Source organism: Geotrypetes seraphini, chromosome 15 (assembly GCF_902459505.1).
Source record: "Geotrypetes seraphini chromosome 15, aGeoSer1.1, whole genome shotgun sequence".
NCBI classification, from domain to species: domain Eukaryota; kingdom Metazoa; phylum Chordata; class Amphibia; order Gymnophiona; family Dermophiidae; genus Geotrypetes; species Geotrypetes seraphini.
This window is the reverse complement of record NC_047098.1, coordinates 16815259-16833820: the sequence shown is the minus strand read 5'-3', so window position 1 is coordinate 16833820 and position 18562 is coordinate 16815259. Positions and strand designations below refer to the sequence as shown.

The 18562-nt window shown below is 42.4% G+C and overlaps 1 protein-coding gene across 10 annotated transcripts in view; it reads left to right on the top strand.

Moving 5' to 3' along the window:
• The window catches only part of PRDM16 (PR/SET domain 16), an 888295-nt gene that overhangs the window by 127108 nt on the left and 742625 nt on the right, over positions 1-18562 (top strand). For 8 of the 10 annotated variants that reach the window (XM_033921992.1, XM_033921995.1, XM_033921994.1 and 5 more), the window contains exon 1: positions 6607-6711. The exons of the other annotated variants lie outside the window; for them this stretch is intronic. In XM_033921992.1, the coding sequence (XP_033777883.1) occupies positions 6642-6711 (70 nt within the window). In that variant the 5' untranslated portion in view covers positions 6607-6641. Of the gene's footprint in view, positions 1-6606; positions 6712-18562 lie in introns of those variants that run through there. 10 annotated transcript variants of the gene reach the window in all.

Below are 18562 nucleotides of genomic sequence, written 5' to 3'. Positions count from 1 at the left end.
AGAGAAGGGGACAGATGATGGAAGTGAGAAGAAGGGAGAGAGAGCAGAAGGCAGATGGATGTCAGTTGAGAAGGGAGAGCAGATGCTGAATGGAAGTGGGGAAAGAACACATACTGGATGGAAGGAGGAGATAAATAAAGGGGGAAGAAAATAGTAAGATAATGGAGGGGTGAGGGAAAGGGGTGACAAGCTGTGTGTAGACACAGTGAAAAGAGGGAAACGGGACTAAATAGTAAGAAAGAATTTAATTTAGATGGAGGCAGAAAATAGAGAAGGAAGACCAGAGAAGAAAAGGGAAGAGAGAGCAGAGAATGATCAGATCTGAGTGGAGGAAATGAGAAGAGAGATATGCTAAAAACCACAGGGGGGAGGGAAGGATAGAGATGCCAGACCATGAGGGGAACAGAAGGAAGATGATGGATGCTAGACCAAATTGGGGGGTGGGGGGGGGGCAGGAGGAGAGATGGCAGGGAAAGACAGACAGTGAATGGAAGGGGCAGATGCTGGACTGAAGAGACAGAGAAGGTTATCATGCTGCTGTACCGGGCCATGGTACGCCCTCACCTGGAGTACTGCGTCCAGCACTGGTACTTTAAGAAGGACACGGTACTACTCGAAAGGATCCAGAGAAGAGCAACTAAAATGGTTAAGGGGCTGGAGGAGTTGCCGTACAGCGAAAGATTAGAGAAACTGGGCCTCTTCTCCCTTGAGCAGAGGAGATTGAGAGGGGACATGATAGAAACATTCAAGGTACTGAAGGGAATAGACTTAGTAGCTAAGGCAGGGAGAACGAGAGGGCACTCTCTAAAGTTGAAAGGGGATAGATTCCATACAAACGTAAGGAAGTTCTGTGGTAGAAAGCAACATATTTATTTGGCTCATAACTTGCTGGCGCCCGATATTTTTAGCTCACAGTGAAAAAAGTTTGCTCACAACACCCGCCCGCTTAGAGGGAACACTGCCCACGGGTACTTTCCAGGAAGACTGAATGAGAAAAGGTTCAGTGGCTGTGACCTGTCATTAACGTTATTCAACAGATGTACTCAAGTGGGCAACATCTTGCAAACTATTCCTCTTAACGCACCGATTTACAAAGCGTATGTCTCGATATGTTGGGGGGAGGGAATGTTTATAAATTAGGGGTTTCAAATTCCAAATCTGTCTTGATCTGGTTAGAGAATTGTCAAGTTTTTTTCCTTTGGACATTTTGATTTTTAAGTCGGGTCCCTTGATAAGAATATGTTAATTGAAAGAAAAAAAAAGAATGCCTACACCGAATTGAAAATAGGGCGGAAGACCAAGCGGCGTTGGCAGCCAATTTTCAAGTGTTGACACATCTGGCAAGAGATCATTCTTTGTAAAAGTTGCCTGCGGGAGGGAGAAGGAATGCCTGGAGGAAGCCATTCAGAGCTCTCTGGAGCAGATTCATGCTGTTTGTAAAATGTCCAGCATCTGTTGGACTTCACTATAGTGCAGGGAATCCTGCCGTGGCACCTGAAAGAAGAAGGAAAGGCAGGGAACTGGAAGAGTTTCTTGCAAGAATAGGACTGGAGATTAGGGTCAGTGTTCAACAGTGATTCTTTTTTTTGTTGTTGTTGTTGTTAGGCTCGAATCCTTGATTAGACAGTAGTATCACAGAAAGGGCAATTGACAATTTGCCACCGTGCCAATCAGATATAGGCTTTTATAGAAGCAAAGTACATGCACAGAGGAATTATACGTATATATGTTGCAGAGTTCGAGAGTGGATTGTTTTCAAGAGTTCACATATTTTGGTCATCACTCAAAATTTGTTATATTGACATATTTTTAGCTGAATGTTTTATAATGTTTACATTACATTACATTAGAGATTTCTATTCCGCCATTGCCTTGTGGTTCAAGGCGGATTACAAAAGAATTACCAAAATCGTATTATAAAATATCTGGTAATTTCTAGAGGAGATAAAGAGTGGATGAGGTTGCTTTGGGGTGTTGGGAAGTGGTTTTGGGAGTGGGAAGGAGCTAGCGGTATTCATGTATTCTTTTAAGTTCTATATGTGAGATATTGTTTTTATGATTTTATAGATGATTGTTCAAAGTCATTATTTATGTATTTTTCAGCATGGACCCCTGAAGCAGGCATTTTTGCCGAAACACGGCCCATGTCGGGTCATCTAATAGAGTGAACTTTGCTATCCCAATCTACGAGGCCCTTGGTGCTGTTTCTAGTCCACAAAGAGTTAAATGCCACTTTTGCACTGAGGTTTTGGTGCAGACAAGCATTCTAACGGACGCAAGGCATCAAAACGGGGCAGAAATGGCAGATCCATAGAAAAATACACACCCCTTTATTGAATAATGTCTAATGGCTCCTTTTTGCTAAGCTGCATTAGGGCTTTAACTCGCGGAATAGCGCGCGCTAGATGCTAACGCCAGCATTGAGCTGGCGTTGGTTCTAGCCGTGTAGCGCGGGGTTAGCGTGCGCTAAAAATGCTAGCGCACCTTTGTAAAAGGAGCCCTAAGTATTTCCAGGGGATTTGTAAAGAGGCGTGGCCATGGCAGGGGCATGGGTAGGTCAGGAACGTTCTCTTAAAATGTGCACAGTGTTATAGAGTGGTGTACCCAACAGAATGGACTTAAGTGGGATTCTGGCATTTACATACAGTGGTACCTTGGATTACGAGCATAATCCGTTTCAGGAGCATGCTCGTAATCCAAAATGCTCGTTTATCAAAACGAAGTTCCCCATAGAAAATAGTGGCAACAGCAACGATTCATTCTAGAACCCGGGGCCTATACCTGTCGGGTGCCGGATGCTGCAGCGCCATCTCCTCCGTGGGTCATCTGAAGAAGAACCCCACAGTGCCGCTTCGGGGGGATGCCAGCCGCCGGAGAACCCCACAGTACCGCTTCTGGGGGGGGAGGGATGCCAGCCGCCGGAGAACCCCACAGTGCCGCTTCGGGGGGGGAGGGGGTTGGCAGCCGCCGGAGAACCTCGCAGTGCCTTCAGAGGGATGCCTCCTCCATCCGCTGACCAGCCCTCCATGTCGGATGCCTCTTGCATGCTGGAGAGCTCCCACCCGAGCCCACTCAGCCGAGCGCCGCCCCACCCGCACGCCGCGAACGACACGCACAACGCCGATGATTGACGCTGTGCGCGTCACATGCAACGCGCAGGCGGGACAACACCCGGCCACGTAGGCCCAGACAGAGGTCCTCCAACCTGCGGAAGTCACCCGATGTAGAAGGCTGGCCGGAAGACGGAAGAGGAATCCTCTGTAAGTGCTCGTTGATCGGGGCAGTGCTCGGTTTGCGAGTCAAAAGTTTGCTGAGTGTTTTGCTCGTCTTGCAAAACACTCGCAAACCGGGTTACTCGCAAACCGAGGCACCACTGAATATATCTGCACACAAAGCTAGATTGTGAACCTGCCGGCAGAGATAGGGAGATTACCTGGTTACTATTCAATGTAAACGGCCTAGGTCAGGGGTGGGGAATGAGGGCTGCAATCTAGTTGGGTTTTCAGGATTTCCCCAATGAATATACATGAGATCTCTTTGCATACTGTACAATTGAAGCAGTGCATGCAAATAGGTCTCAAGTATATTTATTGGGGAAATCCAGGAAACCCGACTGGATTGCAGCCCTTGTGCCCTGCCCCTGTCCTAGGATATAAGCAGTATATAAAAAAAATATTAAGAAATATATGCTGTTATTCTGATCATTTACATAGAAACATGATGGCAGATAAAGGCCAAATGGGCCCATCCAGTCTCCCATCCACAGCATCCACTGTCTCCTTCTCTCCCTATTGGCTAAGGCTCTTAACATTTGCATCTCCTCTTCCTATAGGCTAAGGCTCTTTGCACCTGCATTGTGAGGTCATAGAGCTGCCCATCCACAGTAATCTTTATCTCCTCTCTCTAAGAGATCCCACTTGCCTATCCCAGGCTTTCTTGAATTCAGACACAGTCTCTGTCTCCACCTCCTCTACCAGGAGACTGTTCCACGCATCTACCACCCTTTCTGTAAAAAAAAGTATTTCCTTAGATTACTCCTGAGCCTATCACCTCTTAACTCCATCTTATGCCCTCTCATTGCACAGTTTCCTTTCAAATGAAAGAGACTTGACTCATGTGCATTTATGCCAAGTAGGTATTTAAACGTCTCTATCATATCTCCCCTCTTCCCCCCTTTCCTCCAAAGTATACAGATTGAGATCTTTAAGTCAGTCCCCATACTCCTTATGACGAATATCACGCACCATTTTAGTAGCCTTCCTCTGGACCAACTCCGTCCTTTTAATATCTTTTTGAAGGTGTGGCCTTCAGAATTGTACACAATATTTTAAGAGGTCTCACCAGTCTTATACAGGGGTATCAATACCTCCTTTTTCCTAATGACCATACCTCTCCGTATGCACCCTAGCATCCTTCTAGCTTTTTGCTGTCACCTTTTCAACCTGTTTGGCCACCTTAAAATCATCACATTCAATCACACCCAAGTCTCACTCTTCTGTCGTGCACATAAGTTCTTCACCCCCCTAAACTGTACCGTTCCTTTGGGTTTTTGCAGCCCAAATGCATGACCTCGCTTTTTTTTTAGCTGCCAAATTTCAGACCATTCTTCAAGCTTCGCCAGATCTTTCTTCATGTTATTCACACCATCCGGGGTGTCTATTGCAGGTTTTGGTATCATCCAGAAAGAGGCAAATGTTACTCGACAGCCCTGCAGCAATATCGTTTATAAAAATGTTAAAAAGAACAGGCCCAAAAACAGAACCTTGAGGCTCTCCACATGCATATTTGGTGCATAAATGTTGATCCCCACTTTATCAAAGCCTAGGAGGAGCTGGAAGTTATTTGGGCATTACTGATATTCAGTGTTGTCGCTCAGATAATCCTCTGGGCAAGTAGGTCTGTATAAACTGGTTTGGCTCCAAGGAAATGAACAGCTTTCCCTCTTAGCTTCTTGAGTAACTGATTCCCTTTCAAATGGGGCCCAAGGCACAATTATCCCACGAGCAGGTTGGATAGATGGGGCTTTAATACCATTCCAAACTAACTTCGGATGGGGGCACAAATAATCACCATTAGAACATTCAAGGGTCTTATGGGACACTGCAAGGCCACCCACAGTCTGAAAAAAAGAAGGCACAGAAAAAAATGGAAAAAAAGCATCAGTTAAGCTTCATAGGGCTAAAAAAAACTCCACTTCTATGTCTTCACTATATCAAAAACAGTGGTGAAAAAATGTGGGCTGCTACTTTGTTTTTGATATAGGGAAGACACATAAGTGGAGTTTTTTTTAGCCATATGTAGCTTAACTGAGGCTTTTTCTCCATTTTTTTCTCCTGTCTTTTTTTTTTTTTTTCCAGACTGTGGGTGTATGTGTGATGTGTGGTTGGCCTTGCAGTGTCCCATAAGACCCTTGGCTTTAATACCATCCCATCCCTGGATCTCCAGGAAGACCTCCCTTCTGGAGGTGGTTTTTTTTGTTGTTTTTTTTACCCCTACCCAGGCTTCTTCACCACAATATATTGTCACAGGGAACTCCCTGTGAAGGCAAAGGAATCCTTGCAGTTTCAGGTTTCAGGTTTATTTATTATTTGATTAATCGCCTATTCCAAATTCTAAGCAATGTACAAATCAGCAAAATACATATTTAAAATATACATGAAGTAGACATACATAATTAATAAAGGGATAAGTTTTCAAAAAATAATAAAAAAACTAATTAACGCAATATATGACACAGTAGGGAAGGCAGGAAAGAAATACAATCTTAGAAAGGAAAGAGTCAACAATTAAAGGTTAAGCACAAGAGGAATGGAAAGACTACTAAATAGGTAAGTTAATAAAAAAAAAACCCCGAAAGAGCATATAACATTTCAATTAAATATTGAATGCATCTTTAAAAAGAAAACTCTTAAGTTTGCTCTTAAACTTTTCCAAGTGCTTCTCCTCTCTTAAGCATAGCAGGAGTGAGTTCCAAGTCTGAGGCGCCTTAATAGTAAAGATAAATTGCCTTCGAGTATTAATAATTTTAAGAGAGGGGATGACCAATAAATGTTGGTCGTTTGATCTCAGTAATTTAGAAGAATTATAAGGTATCAATGCTTTATAAATAAAAGCTGGAGTTTTAAATAATAGAGATTTAAATGTAAGTAAACATAATTTATATAGACACCGGAAGCCAATGAGCATTTTGAAGTAAGGGAGTTACATGGTCAAATTTCTTTGCTCCCAGAACTGATGAGCAAAGTAGGGAATTGCCCCAGGAGAAAACAGCAGATAAACCTACAATTCCTCCTAGGGCACTGCCAAGAAAGAAAATGCCTTTGCATAGCGGTGCACAGAAGGAGGTAGAGACTCCTCACGCCTGTTTACCTTTTTCTAAGCAGCAAGTGAAAAGCAAGGTAACAGGACTACAACTTCCATCAGGCCGAGGGCAGAGAATTCCTAAAGCCAGGACTGGAACAGCTCAAGTGCCTAGCAAATCCAGAACTAGTTTGAGCCAGCTCAACAAGCACCTGAGCTCAGAATTAGCAAGGGCACACCTTCACAGGCAGTTAGCCACTGAGAGAAAAAAGGGTGGGGTTCCTAGTTGCAGGCAACCATGTGAGACTGATTCACACAGGAGAAACCCAGCAGGGAGAGAGATGGGAAGTTGGGAACCAGACCTCCTCTTCCAGGAAACAGAAGTGCTCCAGAGCCATATACTCCAGTACGGTAGGTAGGACCTCAAGATTGGGAGGATTTTCAAGTTTCAAGTTTATTAAAATTTTTGATGAATCGCTTAATCTTACTTCAAAGCGATGAACAGAAACAATTAAAATTACAATATTAAAAAATAAAAACATTAATTTAAACATAACATTAAAATAAATTAGACTATATCAAACTTAACAAAACACGAGTAATAGGAAGAGGGGATTTGAACTACAAAATATTATAGAAAAGGAGGTCAGGCAAAAACACAAGGATGGGAATTAAAATGAATGGTCAAATACAGCATTAATGAATTCAGAGTAAGACTTATTAATCAAAAGCGTCTTTGAAAAGGAATGTTTTTAAATTAGTCTTGAATTTATCAATATTATGTTCTTCTCTTAAATAAATTGGCAGAGAGTTCCAGATTTGTGGGGCAGTAACTGAGAAGATAAATTGTCTTCTGGTATTAATGATCTTTAGAGATGGAATTGTCAGTAAATGCTGTTCGTTTGACCGCAATATTCTGTTTGTGGAGTAAGGCATCAATAATTTAAAAATAAATGCAGGTATTTTGAAAAGCATTGCTTTAAAAGTGAGTAGGCATATTTTATACGTTATTCTATGCGATACTGGAAGCCAGTGAGCGTTTTTGAGAAGTGGTGTTACGTGGTCAAATTTTTTTTTCTTTGTTATAAGTTTAATGGAAGTATTTTGTATGATTTGAAGCCGTCTTATTTCATTTTGTGCAATCCCTTTAAAAAGGGCATTGCAGTAATCGATTTTAGAGTTTACTAGGGAATGGATAAGGATATTTAGTGATTTAGAGGACTCCTACACAAATGAAAATGATTTAGAAATGAATGAGGATTTTTCATACGCTACTGACCCTGATTTAATGGAGTGAGGCTGAGGCACAGTAGTTTTGAGTTTATCAAAGGGAAATTATTGGTGAAGATTCCAGACTAGCCAGGCTGTATTATTTAAATCTCTGGCTGAAAGAGGGTTTTTTTTTTTTCCTTTTTGCCACTTGTTGTATGAGACTTGCAGGGATAAAAACTACACGGCCTAAGTCCAAGCAGGACTGAGTTCATTTTTCTGGGATGCTGTTAAACTGCTTACCTAAGTCACTGCTGGCCACAGGACACCGAGGAACTCTTTATTCAAAATCTAGTGAGATCTTGGTTGGGATTTTTGTACACCAAAATCTACAGGGCGGGCACAGATCCCAACACCTCTGGGGGTATTTTGGGTTACTAAAACTCCAAGGTGGATTTCTCCCCAGTGAATGGACTTACCAGAAATCATAGCAGAATCTGTTTGAACAGACCAGGTGGAAAACAATGGCTGGGCTGGGAAGGGCCTAGCCCCGTGTGGCAGGTGTAGGCCTTAGAGTCTCGGAGAAGACCATTAAAAGGCTGAAATAGAAGCTAGTGGATGGCAGCAAGCCAAATAAAGGAAACAAATGGATTGTTTTTGTTTGTGTTTTGTGCAAGGACTATTTGCCTGTATTTTGGAACTCACTTTTGAATTGCTACTAACTTGAGTTAAATGCACCAAGTCTGGTGTAAAATAAAGACTTCTTTTGTGACACACAAGTGTTTTGCACTATTTTTGAACTTTATAGAAGTCCTTCCCAGCTACCCATACCTCGCTTTCGCTCAGCTGAGGTCTGTGTGGCTTAGGGCAGGGGTGGGCAATTCCGGTCCTCGAGGGCTGGAATCCAGTCGGGTTTTCAGGATTTCTCCAATGAATCCAGTCGGGTTTTCAAGATTTCCCCAATGAATATGCATTGAAAGCAGTGCATGCAAATAGATCTCATGCATATTTATTGGGGAAATCCTGAAAACTCAACTGGATTCCGGCCCTCGAGGACCGGAGTTGCCCACCCCTGGCTTAGGGCAGGGATAGGCAATTCCGGTCCTTGAGAGCCGGAGCCAGGTCAGGTTTCCGGATATCCACAATAAATATGTATGAGATGGATTTGCATGCACTGCCTCCTTGAGATTCAAATCTATCTCGTTCATATTTATTGCGGATAGCCTGAAAACCTGACCTGGCTCCGGCTCTCGAGGATTGGAATTGCCTACCCCTGGCTTAGGGTATCGGTCCCTGGACACGTCTAATCCAGTGGTTCCCAACCCTGTCCTGGAGGACCACCAGGCCAGTCGGGTTTTTGGGATAGCCCTAATGAATATGCATGGGACAGATTTGCATGCCTGTCTCCTCAATTATATGCAAATCTCTCTCATGCATATTCATTAGGGCTATCCCAAAACCCCGATTGGCCTGGTGGTCCTCCAGGACAGGGTTGGGAACCACTTGTCTAATTGTCCAGGCCCGGCCACAATACTCATTTATCTATATACGATAAAATGAGTATTATAGGCTATATATTAAATGGCAGACATTAATATACAAAAGCTGGCTAACTTCATCACCATTCATAGAAGAGAAATGAGTTGGAATCAAGAGGTTCAATCAAGTCGACATCCAACAGGAAAATGCAGTTCTGGAAAATACCTGGAACAGATTTTTACCAGTCTAGTGAGATTTGACTTAGCAAAGCTAGGATTTATTTATATATTTATTTTGCAGGTGTATGACTAAGAAGTATACATATTCCTCCTCTTTCAGCTGAGTCATAGTATCTCATAAACACAACTGCTCTGAGCTTTAGATGAAGCGTCTATTTTTGTATCTGATTAAACTAATGAGTTTCAATTTAATTTGTTCTTGTTTGCAAGTTTTATGAAGTATGCAGTTAATCAAGTAGAAAAAAATATATATACAGGGAAATGCTTCACCGCAAGATTTATGCAAAAACAGAAAAGCTTAAGGAAATTTCCTGGCGTGAGACAATTAGGTAATGGAATTCAGAAATATAAACATGCTGGAATGAAAGTGCTCCTAATCATATTCTGAACGTTGCCTTTTAGTGATCTCAAGCACTGTTTTTTGAGTGACTTTACGGGCAAGGAGGAGGGTTATAAGCACGGTGCCTTTTAAGCTGAGTGGAGTCTTCCACCTACAATTCTGCCAGTGGGGGGTGCTGTTTCACTATCATATTTTCAATAGTGCGGGACAGACAGCAGCCCCTACTGACAGCAATGCGGTTGGAGGATTCCCACTCAGCTAGAGGGGACAGTTGTTATAAGACACTTTTCCTTGTGGGTTATGATTGATGCCGTGTCATTATCCAAAAAAAGGATGCCATTTAGGGTTGTGCGACTGTTGCCATGCCTTCAGTTTGGGCACACAAAATAGTTGTCCACATGTAGGCCTTCAGATTACTGTGGGAGTGTGTGGTGCAGTTGTTAGAGCTACAGCCTTGGCACCCTGAGGTTGTGGGTTCAAATCCCGCACTGCTTCATGTGACCCTGGGCAAGTCACTTAATCCCCATTGCCCCAGGTACATTAGATAGAGTGGGAGCCCACCAGGACAGTTAGGGAAAAATGCTGGAGTACCTGAATAATTTGTAATCCGCATAGAATATGCGGAATATAAATTATTTTTTAAAAATGTACATGGCAGGGAAATGGGATGGGATTTGATATACTGCCTTCCGTGAAGTCAATTTGTGTATGTCAAAAAAAATTTAGCTTGCATATAAAGGATAATCTAAAAGGAGACATCTATGTAGCTTTAGGTCGCTGGAATGTTTGTAAATGACAACGTTCTAGTCATAGATCAGTGGTCTCATTTTGGATTTGTAGCTACTTGGAGGGCCGCAGAAAAAAAATAGTTAGTCTTATTAAAGAAATGACAATTTTGCATGAGGTAAAACTCTATAGTTTATAAATCTTTCCTCTTGGCTAAGTCTTAATAATAATATTGTCATTTATAGATAAAGAGCCATATGATCAAGAAACTGTTTTATTTTACTTTTGTGATTATGATAAACATACCAAGGGCCTCAAAATAGTACCTGGCGGGCTGTGAGTTTGAGACCACTGAGTTAAGGTGAACGGTTAATCAGCTGGCTGGGTGGGAGGGCAAAGGGGAGAACAGGACAATCAAGCCATTGTGACATCACTGATGAGGCTGGCTCTTATTGGTGGAATGAGGCATTATGACATCACAATCTCAGCTCTGCTTCCCAAAGGCAAACAGGATGTCATGGTTACAGTTTAGCCAGTGGTCTCAAAGTCAAACCCTTTGCAGGGCCGCATTTTGGATTTGTAGGTACTTGGAGGGCCTCAGAAAAAAATAGTTAATGTCTTATTAATGAAATGACAATTTTGCATGAGGTAAAACTCTTTATAGTTTATAAATCTTTCCTTTTGGCTAAGGCTTAATAATAATATTGTCATTTATAGCTAAAGAGACATATAATCAAGAAACTATTTGTTTTATTTTACTTTTGTGATTATGATAAACATACCGAGGGCCTCAAACCTGGCGGGCCACGAGTTTGAGATCACTGGCTTAGATAGTTGCCCATGATGGAGTGACCATCAGTTAATCACCTTTGTTGTATGGCTGGGGTGGGGAGTTGTGGATGGAAAGTGGGAGAGGGTGGTTCAGGCTGAGTGTAGAGGCCGTGTACAACTGCTGGGCCCTTGGAAGTGATGGCAGAGTCTTGGAATAAGGTTTTGAGGAATGTTTTTGAGATGATGCCCCTCTGAAGTATACAGTAACTATTTTCAAAAGACTTTTTGGGCCAGAAGAAGACTGAGTTAAGGTGGTTGGAATGATGATGGTGTATGACAGATTGATATATATACTCGTACACCTTTCTATATAACAGGATGAGCAATGGTGTTGATTCCCATTACATTACATTACATTAGGGACTTCTATTCCGCCTATACCTTGCAGTTCAAGGTGGATTACAAAAGAGCTAACTGGACATTTCTAGTGAAGTTACAACAGTTTTGTTTTTTGTTTTTTTTTTTGGTTACAAGGGAGGAGAGGTAGCTGGATTAATTCCGGAAGAACTTGCAAATTGGATATTAAATTGACTGTACGTTACTGTGTGATATAACAAATAGATTACAATTAGAGTACAAATAAGATTACGTTACATTTCAGGGATCTGAATACTTGGTTGGTGTTTTGGGGAGGAAGAGATTATTTAGGTGGAGGTTTTGGGGGAGAATTTATCTAGGAGGAGGGGGAAGGGTTGGGTTAAGATATCTGGATAAATTTTTTGAAAAGTAGGGTTTTGATTTCTTTTCGAAAAGTTTTGAAGTCGCCCGTTGCCGTCAACAGATTGGAGATGGAGTGGTTAAGTTTTGCTGCTTGCGTCGCCAGAAGGTTATCAAACATCTTTTTGCGCTGAGTGCCCTTGAGTGGAGGGAAGGCAAAAGGGTTCGGAGTTCTTCTTTGTCTTGAGGTGAGGATCTGGTTTAGGCGGTTGTTTAGATAGTGGGGGGCGGAGCCGTTTAATGCTTTGAATAATAGACAGTAGAATTTGAATTGAATTCGTGCTTGCATAGGTAGCCAGTGAGAGTCTAGGAAGGCAGTTGTAATATGATCATATTTTCTCAGGGAGTAGATCAGTCTGAGGGCAGTGTTTTGTATAGTCTGAAGTTGTTTTATCATGTTGGCACACAACCCACCACCCCAGAGTGGAAAAGTGAAGAAAAACAGCGGCATGCACTTGTCCTGTGTGCAACTGTCAGGTTTGTTGGCGTGCCATTGTCTGGCGCACTTTTGACGGGCCACCTTGAAACATGTAAGAGCCAGGAGAATAGGCTGGTTTCATTTCCAGTGTGGCTGCAGCTCCGTGTTAAACCGCCTTAAGCAAGTTGTTCGATGAAAACCTTTGGTGTTTTTCTAGTAGTGGGTCTTTTGACCCTTTTTTTGTAATCTAGAGAATGACACGGTGACAAAATTCATCACCGTTCCCGTCCCCGCGGATAACCGCGGGAAACCATCTTCATGTCATTCTTTAAGGAGAGAGGGAAGAATCAGAGTATGAATGGCCACAACCACTGACCCGCAAGCTTTGCTTTGAAGAATACTGGTGTAGAAGGACTGAGGTTGAAACAGACACTACAGAATGACAGTCTCTGGTATCCAGAGCAGATATTGTGATGTCATAATGCCTCATTCCACCAGTGCCTAAGAGCCAATCACATCAGTGATGTCACAATGGCTTCATTATCCTTGGCTCACATAAGAATCAGAGTATGAATGGCCACAACCACTGACCCGCAAGCTTTGCTTTGAAGAATGCTGGTGTAGAAGGACTGAGGTTGAAACAGACACTACAGAATGACAGTCTCTGGTATCCAGAGCTTAGATTGTGATGTCATAATGCCTCATTCCACCAGTGCCTAAGAGCCAGTCACATCAGTGATGTCACAATGGCTTCATTATCCTTGGCTCACATAAGAATCAGAGTATGAATGGCCACAACCACTGACCCAAAATCTTTGCTTTGAAGAATGCTAGTGTAGAAGGACCGAGGTTGAAATAGACACTAGAAAATGATATGGGATTATTTCCCGCGGTTATCCGCGGGGACGGGAACAGTGACAAATTTTGTCACCATGTCATTCTCTAATTCTGTTCTGCATTTCTCCTTCCCTTCTGTTCCCTTTCTTTTTCATCCCTGAAATCACATTCCATCACCTATTCTTCTATTCTTTCTCCAAAGATATTATGTCTATCCTTGGCTGATTGATCCATGCATACGAGTAATTCAGTAGGTGGGTAGACATGGGGTTGATTCAACAGTGTACACTTTTGTGTTGTTGTTTTTTTTTTTAATTATTAGTGTACAGATTGAAATTGTACAGATATTCTTTTCCCCTCAGGAAGCTGGCAGTGTTATCAGCACAGTACCCAGTAGGATGACCTCATCCACCAATAAATGAATAGTGGTTAAAAAAAAAAAAAACCCCAGAACCCATAGTTTCCAGCAAACTGAAAACTTGAGGGCTGAAAACTTCTTTAGCTTACTAAAAGTAATCGCTGCAGCAGCCAGAAGTGCAACACGGTTGTAGCAGGGAGGGAAATAGCTTTTCAGTGCCAAAATGGACCACTGTAAGAAAGCTGCCTTGAAGACAAAGCATCTGAATTCATTCATACCTCCTTTTAGTGAGGGGAAAAAATGTGCCAAAACCATCACCAGACTGGGTCTAGCTTTTCTAACGCCAACCTGCTGCATGGAATACTCATTAATGACTACAATACACCCTCAATGCTCTTTGGGAAGCATTCGAGGCAAAGATGTATAAGAGAAGATTTTGGAAGCTGACTTCCATGTGTGTATCAGCATACATGTAAGAAGGTTTTAAACTAATTAAAAAAAAAAAAGGTTTGAACAATTTCCTGGAGGAAAAGTCCATAGTCTGTTATTGAGACAGACATGGGGGGAATCCACTTCTTCTCTGGATCGGTAGCATGGAATGTTGCTACTCTTTCAGGTTCCAGAATCTTTTGTTACTCTTTGGGATTCCGGAATCTTGCTGTACTTTAGGATTCTGAATGGAATGTTGCTACTTTTTGGGTTTTGGTCAGGTACTAGTCATCGGGATTGGCCACCGTGAGAACGGGCTACTAGGCTTGATGGACCTTTGGTCTGACCCAGTAAGGCTATTCTTAGAACATAAGAACATAAGAAGTTGCCTCCGCTGAGGCAGACCAGAGGTCCATCTCGCCCAGCGGTCCGCTCCCGCGGCGGCCCATCAGGCCCATTGCCTGAGCAATGGTCCCAGACTATCCCTATAACCTACCGCTACTCTTATCTGTACCCTTCAATTCCTTTATCCTCTAGGAACCTATCCAAACCTTCTTTGAAGCCTTGTAACGTGCTCCGGCCTATCACAGCCTCCGGAAGCGCGTTCCATGTGTCCACCACCCTCTGGGTGAAAAAGAACTTCTTATGTTGTGTTCTTATCGTCTTATTTTAATAAGCTGTTATTTACATGGGTATGCCAGTAGCAAACACAGTTTTGAAGAAAGCATGACCTGGTCCTCATTTGAGTGAATCTTTAAGGTATATGTGCATTCCAAAATTTAGAAAGTCCATATATGCATATTCTGCAAAATTACCTCATCAGCTTTGATTTGAGCCAATTATGGGCTTGGAAGGGAAACTTGAGGGGGGGGGGGGAAGTAGGATTATGCTTACCTCTTTGACAGCCATCAGAATTGGCAAAAATTTGAATTTTGCAGGATGACTGTTTAGATCTGCAGTTTTTCAAAACATATTTACATGTGTAAGTGGTACAATATTTAAGTAGTAAAATCACTGTTTATACATGAAATAATGCTATTTACAAGCGCAAAGCTCTGAGACAGGCTGCTCTTTGTTTATGTGCTCTTCTTTTATAAAATGTTTTTTTTTTTGGGGGGGGGGGTTTGATCGGAAATGCATTCGTTTTTATTGGATCATTTTTATTTATTTATTTATTTTTTTAAAATCTTTATTGATTTTCAAACTATGACAGTGCCTTACAAACAAGCGAAAAATAAATACTACATACATTGCACTATGAATTATACAGATAATACATATAACAATCATTTTCTCCCACCCTTCATTCATTTATGAAGAACATAAGACTTAATATGTAATGATAATATTAAATTACACAGTTTTAGTCTTAAAGGTTTATTTCCCTCCCCCCCCCCCCTTTCCCGGATGTGTAAAGGTATCTAAGAAGAAGAGAATGGTTTCTTTTGATATTCAAAGTGAAAAACAAACAGCGAAGGAGACTTCTGGTGATCGATGTCTTTTATCGTATATCACGACGCGACACGATCGTGTTTCGGCCCAATTGGGCCTGCCTCAGGAGTCTGACATTTGAATGTTGATTAGGTACGCTGTCCCTTTAAATCAGTTACAAGAACAATCTTATAAGACATAATAGTGGGCTCTAAGAGCCGACGTTGTGATCCCAACAGAAAGCTTGGCCGTAGATGCCTGTAACGGATTTCCTCCACTTTCAACCTTCGCTCCCATGGAGAAAATCTGTTACAGGCGTCTAAGCTTTCTATGTTTTATAAGATTGTTCTTGTGACTGTTTTAAAGGGATAGAAACCTCTAGCGTGGCTTTGTAAAAGAAGCCCTTAATTGGCGCACTCATTGAATGCACCGATTAATAAAACCAAAATCTCGTTTAAAAAAAATGTAGACGCCTACATAAAGGACATTGGAATCATGTCTACAGTTGTACCTATCACTGCTTAAGATCAAAGTAGGTGCGACCCGGGTCAGAAATGACTTTAGCCGCCATTAGGCATGATTCCCCATCAAAAGTAGGTGCCGGTAATGTAGGCCTTTAAAACCTCAGTAGCCGTGATTCTACAAACGAGGCCTCGGCATGATTGACATGCGATCGGTGCCGTTTTTGCAGGCGGCTGCCGATTACGACGTCCTTTGTAGAATCTGGCCCTTAAGTGTTCTTAGCACAGCAGCATTCGACTCTTCAGAAGACTTGTTGGTAAATAGTGAAAGGCAAAAACGCTTTTGCCATGGTGGCAACATAGGAGTCAAGCTTGGACGTTCCACGAGGAGTTTAGCAAAAAGGCTTCGCCTGATTAAGCAAATCGCTTAAATTAGGGAAAAGTTCCAGCTAACGATGGGATCTCGGCCGAATGCGAATTAAAAACACAGCAAAGCAAGATCCAACTAGAGGCTGAGACTCCTCGATGAAGTGTCTTTGTCAGGACAATTAAGCGAAGGTTAAAAAGGCAGGACCTATTCTCAGCAACTCTCACTTGATCTTTTTCTCTCGTCAAGGTGTCTTCATGTTACATGTACTTGCTTCATGAATTCTTTATGGCACTAATCAACCCTGATGTACAGACTCATTAGAAAATGAGGTGGAAATGTAAGATCTGTCAAATTCTCAGAGGCTTCTGAGACGGGGCCAGATTCAAAGGGCCCTCAGCGTAGAATGAAACCCGGCTTAAAAGGAAATGGCAGACACATTTTAACAGCATATTATTATCACAGGAAGAATGCTGTTGTTTTGGAGTTTTGTAATAGCTTATGCTAGCAGAAAGAACAGCCCTTAGGGCTTATCATAGGCCTTTTGGATTTTCCAATAAATGATAGCCTCCAGGAAAAAAAAATATACTTTATTTCAAACATTTTTCCCATTAATTAAACCTTTGCTCTATAATCTCTAAGGGGCAGAATGTGCTGTTTTAGTGTGCTCAAAGAATAAATAACACGGTTACGACAGTACACTGTACAAATAATGTCATTCTTTCCACTGATGACTTTTTTTGTGGTAGAAAGCATGTTCACGGCAAATTAGTTTATTTAAACGAGGAGCTGGGTGAGGGCAAAAAAATGATTTGGCTTCTTCACGGACGGCATTAACCGCACCGGCCACACTTAGGATACAGGAACAGTTGCTACTTCTGCATTAAATTCCTGCTCTTTCAACTGTTCCGGTATAATGATGTGCAAACGACAAATTTTTCATGTCGGGAGAAAAATAAATATTTGGCTTATGATTTTAAGGGCCAATGTGTTGTGCAAGCAATTAAAAACAGGCTTAATAAGAAAAAATGGAGACCTTAGCTTGGAACAGGCCCAATCCAGGGTATGTGCTCTAGGCCAGTGGTTCCCAAACGTGTCCTGGAGGACCACCAGGCCAGTTGGGTTTTGGGGATAGCCCTAATGAATATGCATGAGAGAGATTTGCATATAATGGAGGTGACAGTCATGCAAATCTGCTCCATGCATATTCATTAGGGCTAGCCTGAAAACCCGATTGGCCTGGTGGTCCTCCAGGACAGGATTGGGAACCACTGCTCTAGCCAAAGCTTTGGCTCTACTCCCTACACCACCCCGATCTGAGGTGGCTCAAATCCCTATTACTTCTGTGTCTCAATCTCTTACTTACCTTCTCTATCTCTCATAGGCCAGCTCCCAACTTTCCTCACCATTCCCACCTATATCTCCTTTTCCTTTCCCCATGTCCAGTATCTCCTCTTCCCTTGTTTACGCAGTACGGTTTTGTAAAAGGGAGCATTAGTAAGGAATTATTCCCCGACCCCCCCCTTTTTTTTTTTTTTTTTAACAAAGCTGCATTAGGATTTTTTTATCACCAGCCGCAGAGGTATTAGCTTTGACACTCATAGGATTCCTATGAGCGTCGGAGCTAATACTTCCGCAGTCGTCCCTTAAAAAAAAAAGCCTAATGTGGCTTCGTAAAAGGAGGTTTTATAAAGAAAAGTAGGCAAAATTATCCCATAGGTAACTTGATAACTGGGACTTTCCCTCTCAGAGGTTGGAAATGCCTCAGCAGTATTCCTCTGGCCCAGGGTACAAATGACATGAAGCGGGAATTGAACTTGTGCGAGCCAACGCTAACCCCTCTCTTTTACAAAGGTGCGCTAAGCGTTTTAGCGTGCGCGCTAATCGCGTGCTAAATGCTAACGCGTGCATGCTGGTCTATGGACGCGTTAGCATTTAGCGTGCATGGATAAACCCACGCTAAAACGCTTAGCGCACCTTAGTAAAACAGTCGCAGGTGACCCCCCCTGTGATGCGGCGATGTTGGGGGAAAAAATGACTTTGACGGAAAGCCTTTGCGTCCTTCTCCCGATCTTAACAACACGAGAACCGAAGCCACAGTCGTGTCCAATCCGGGCGCAGCGCGCGCATCAACGCACAGTCGCTTTTTAAGATTTTTGCTGGCTTTTACAAAGCCGGCGGTAGAGGTTTCTACCGCAGGCTGGCGAGGTACATGCTCCAACATTCATAGAATTCTTATGAGCGCCAGAGCATTTCCCTTACCGGCTCACGGTAGAAACCTCTAGCACGGTTTTGTTAAAGGAGCCCTTTATTTATTTATTTTTCCATTCCAAGTGATCCGTACCTGGAATTTTATTCCGCTGGTACAGAAGGCAAAGGAGCAGCACTTCTTACCTGAAACAGCAGATTTGATGATGAAG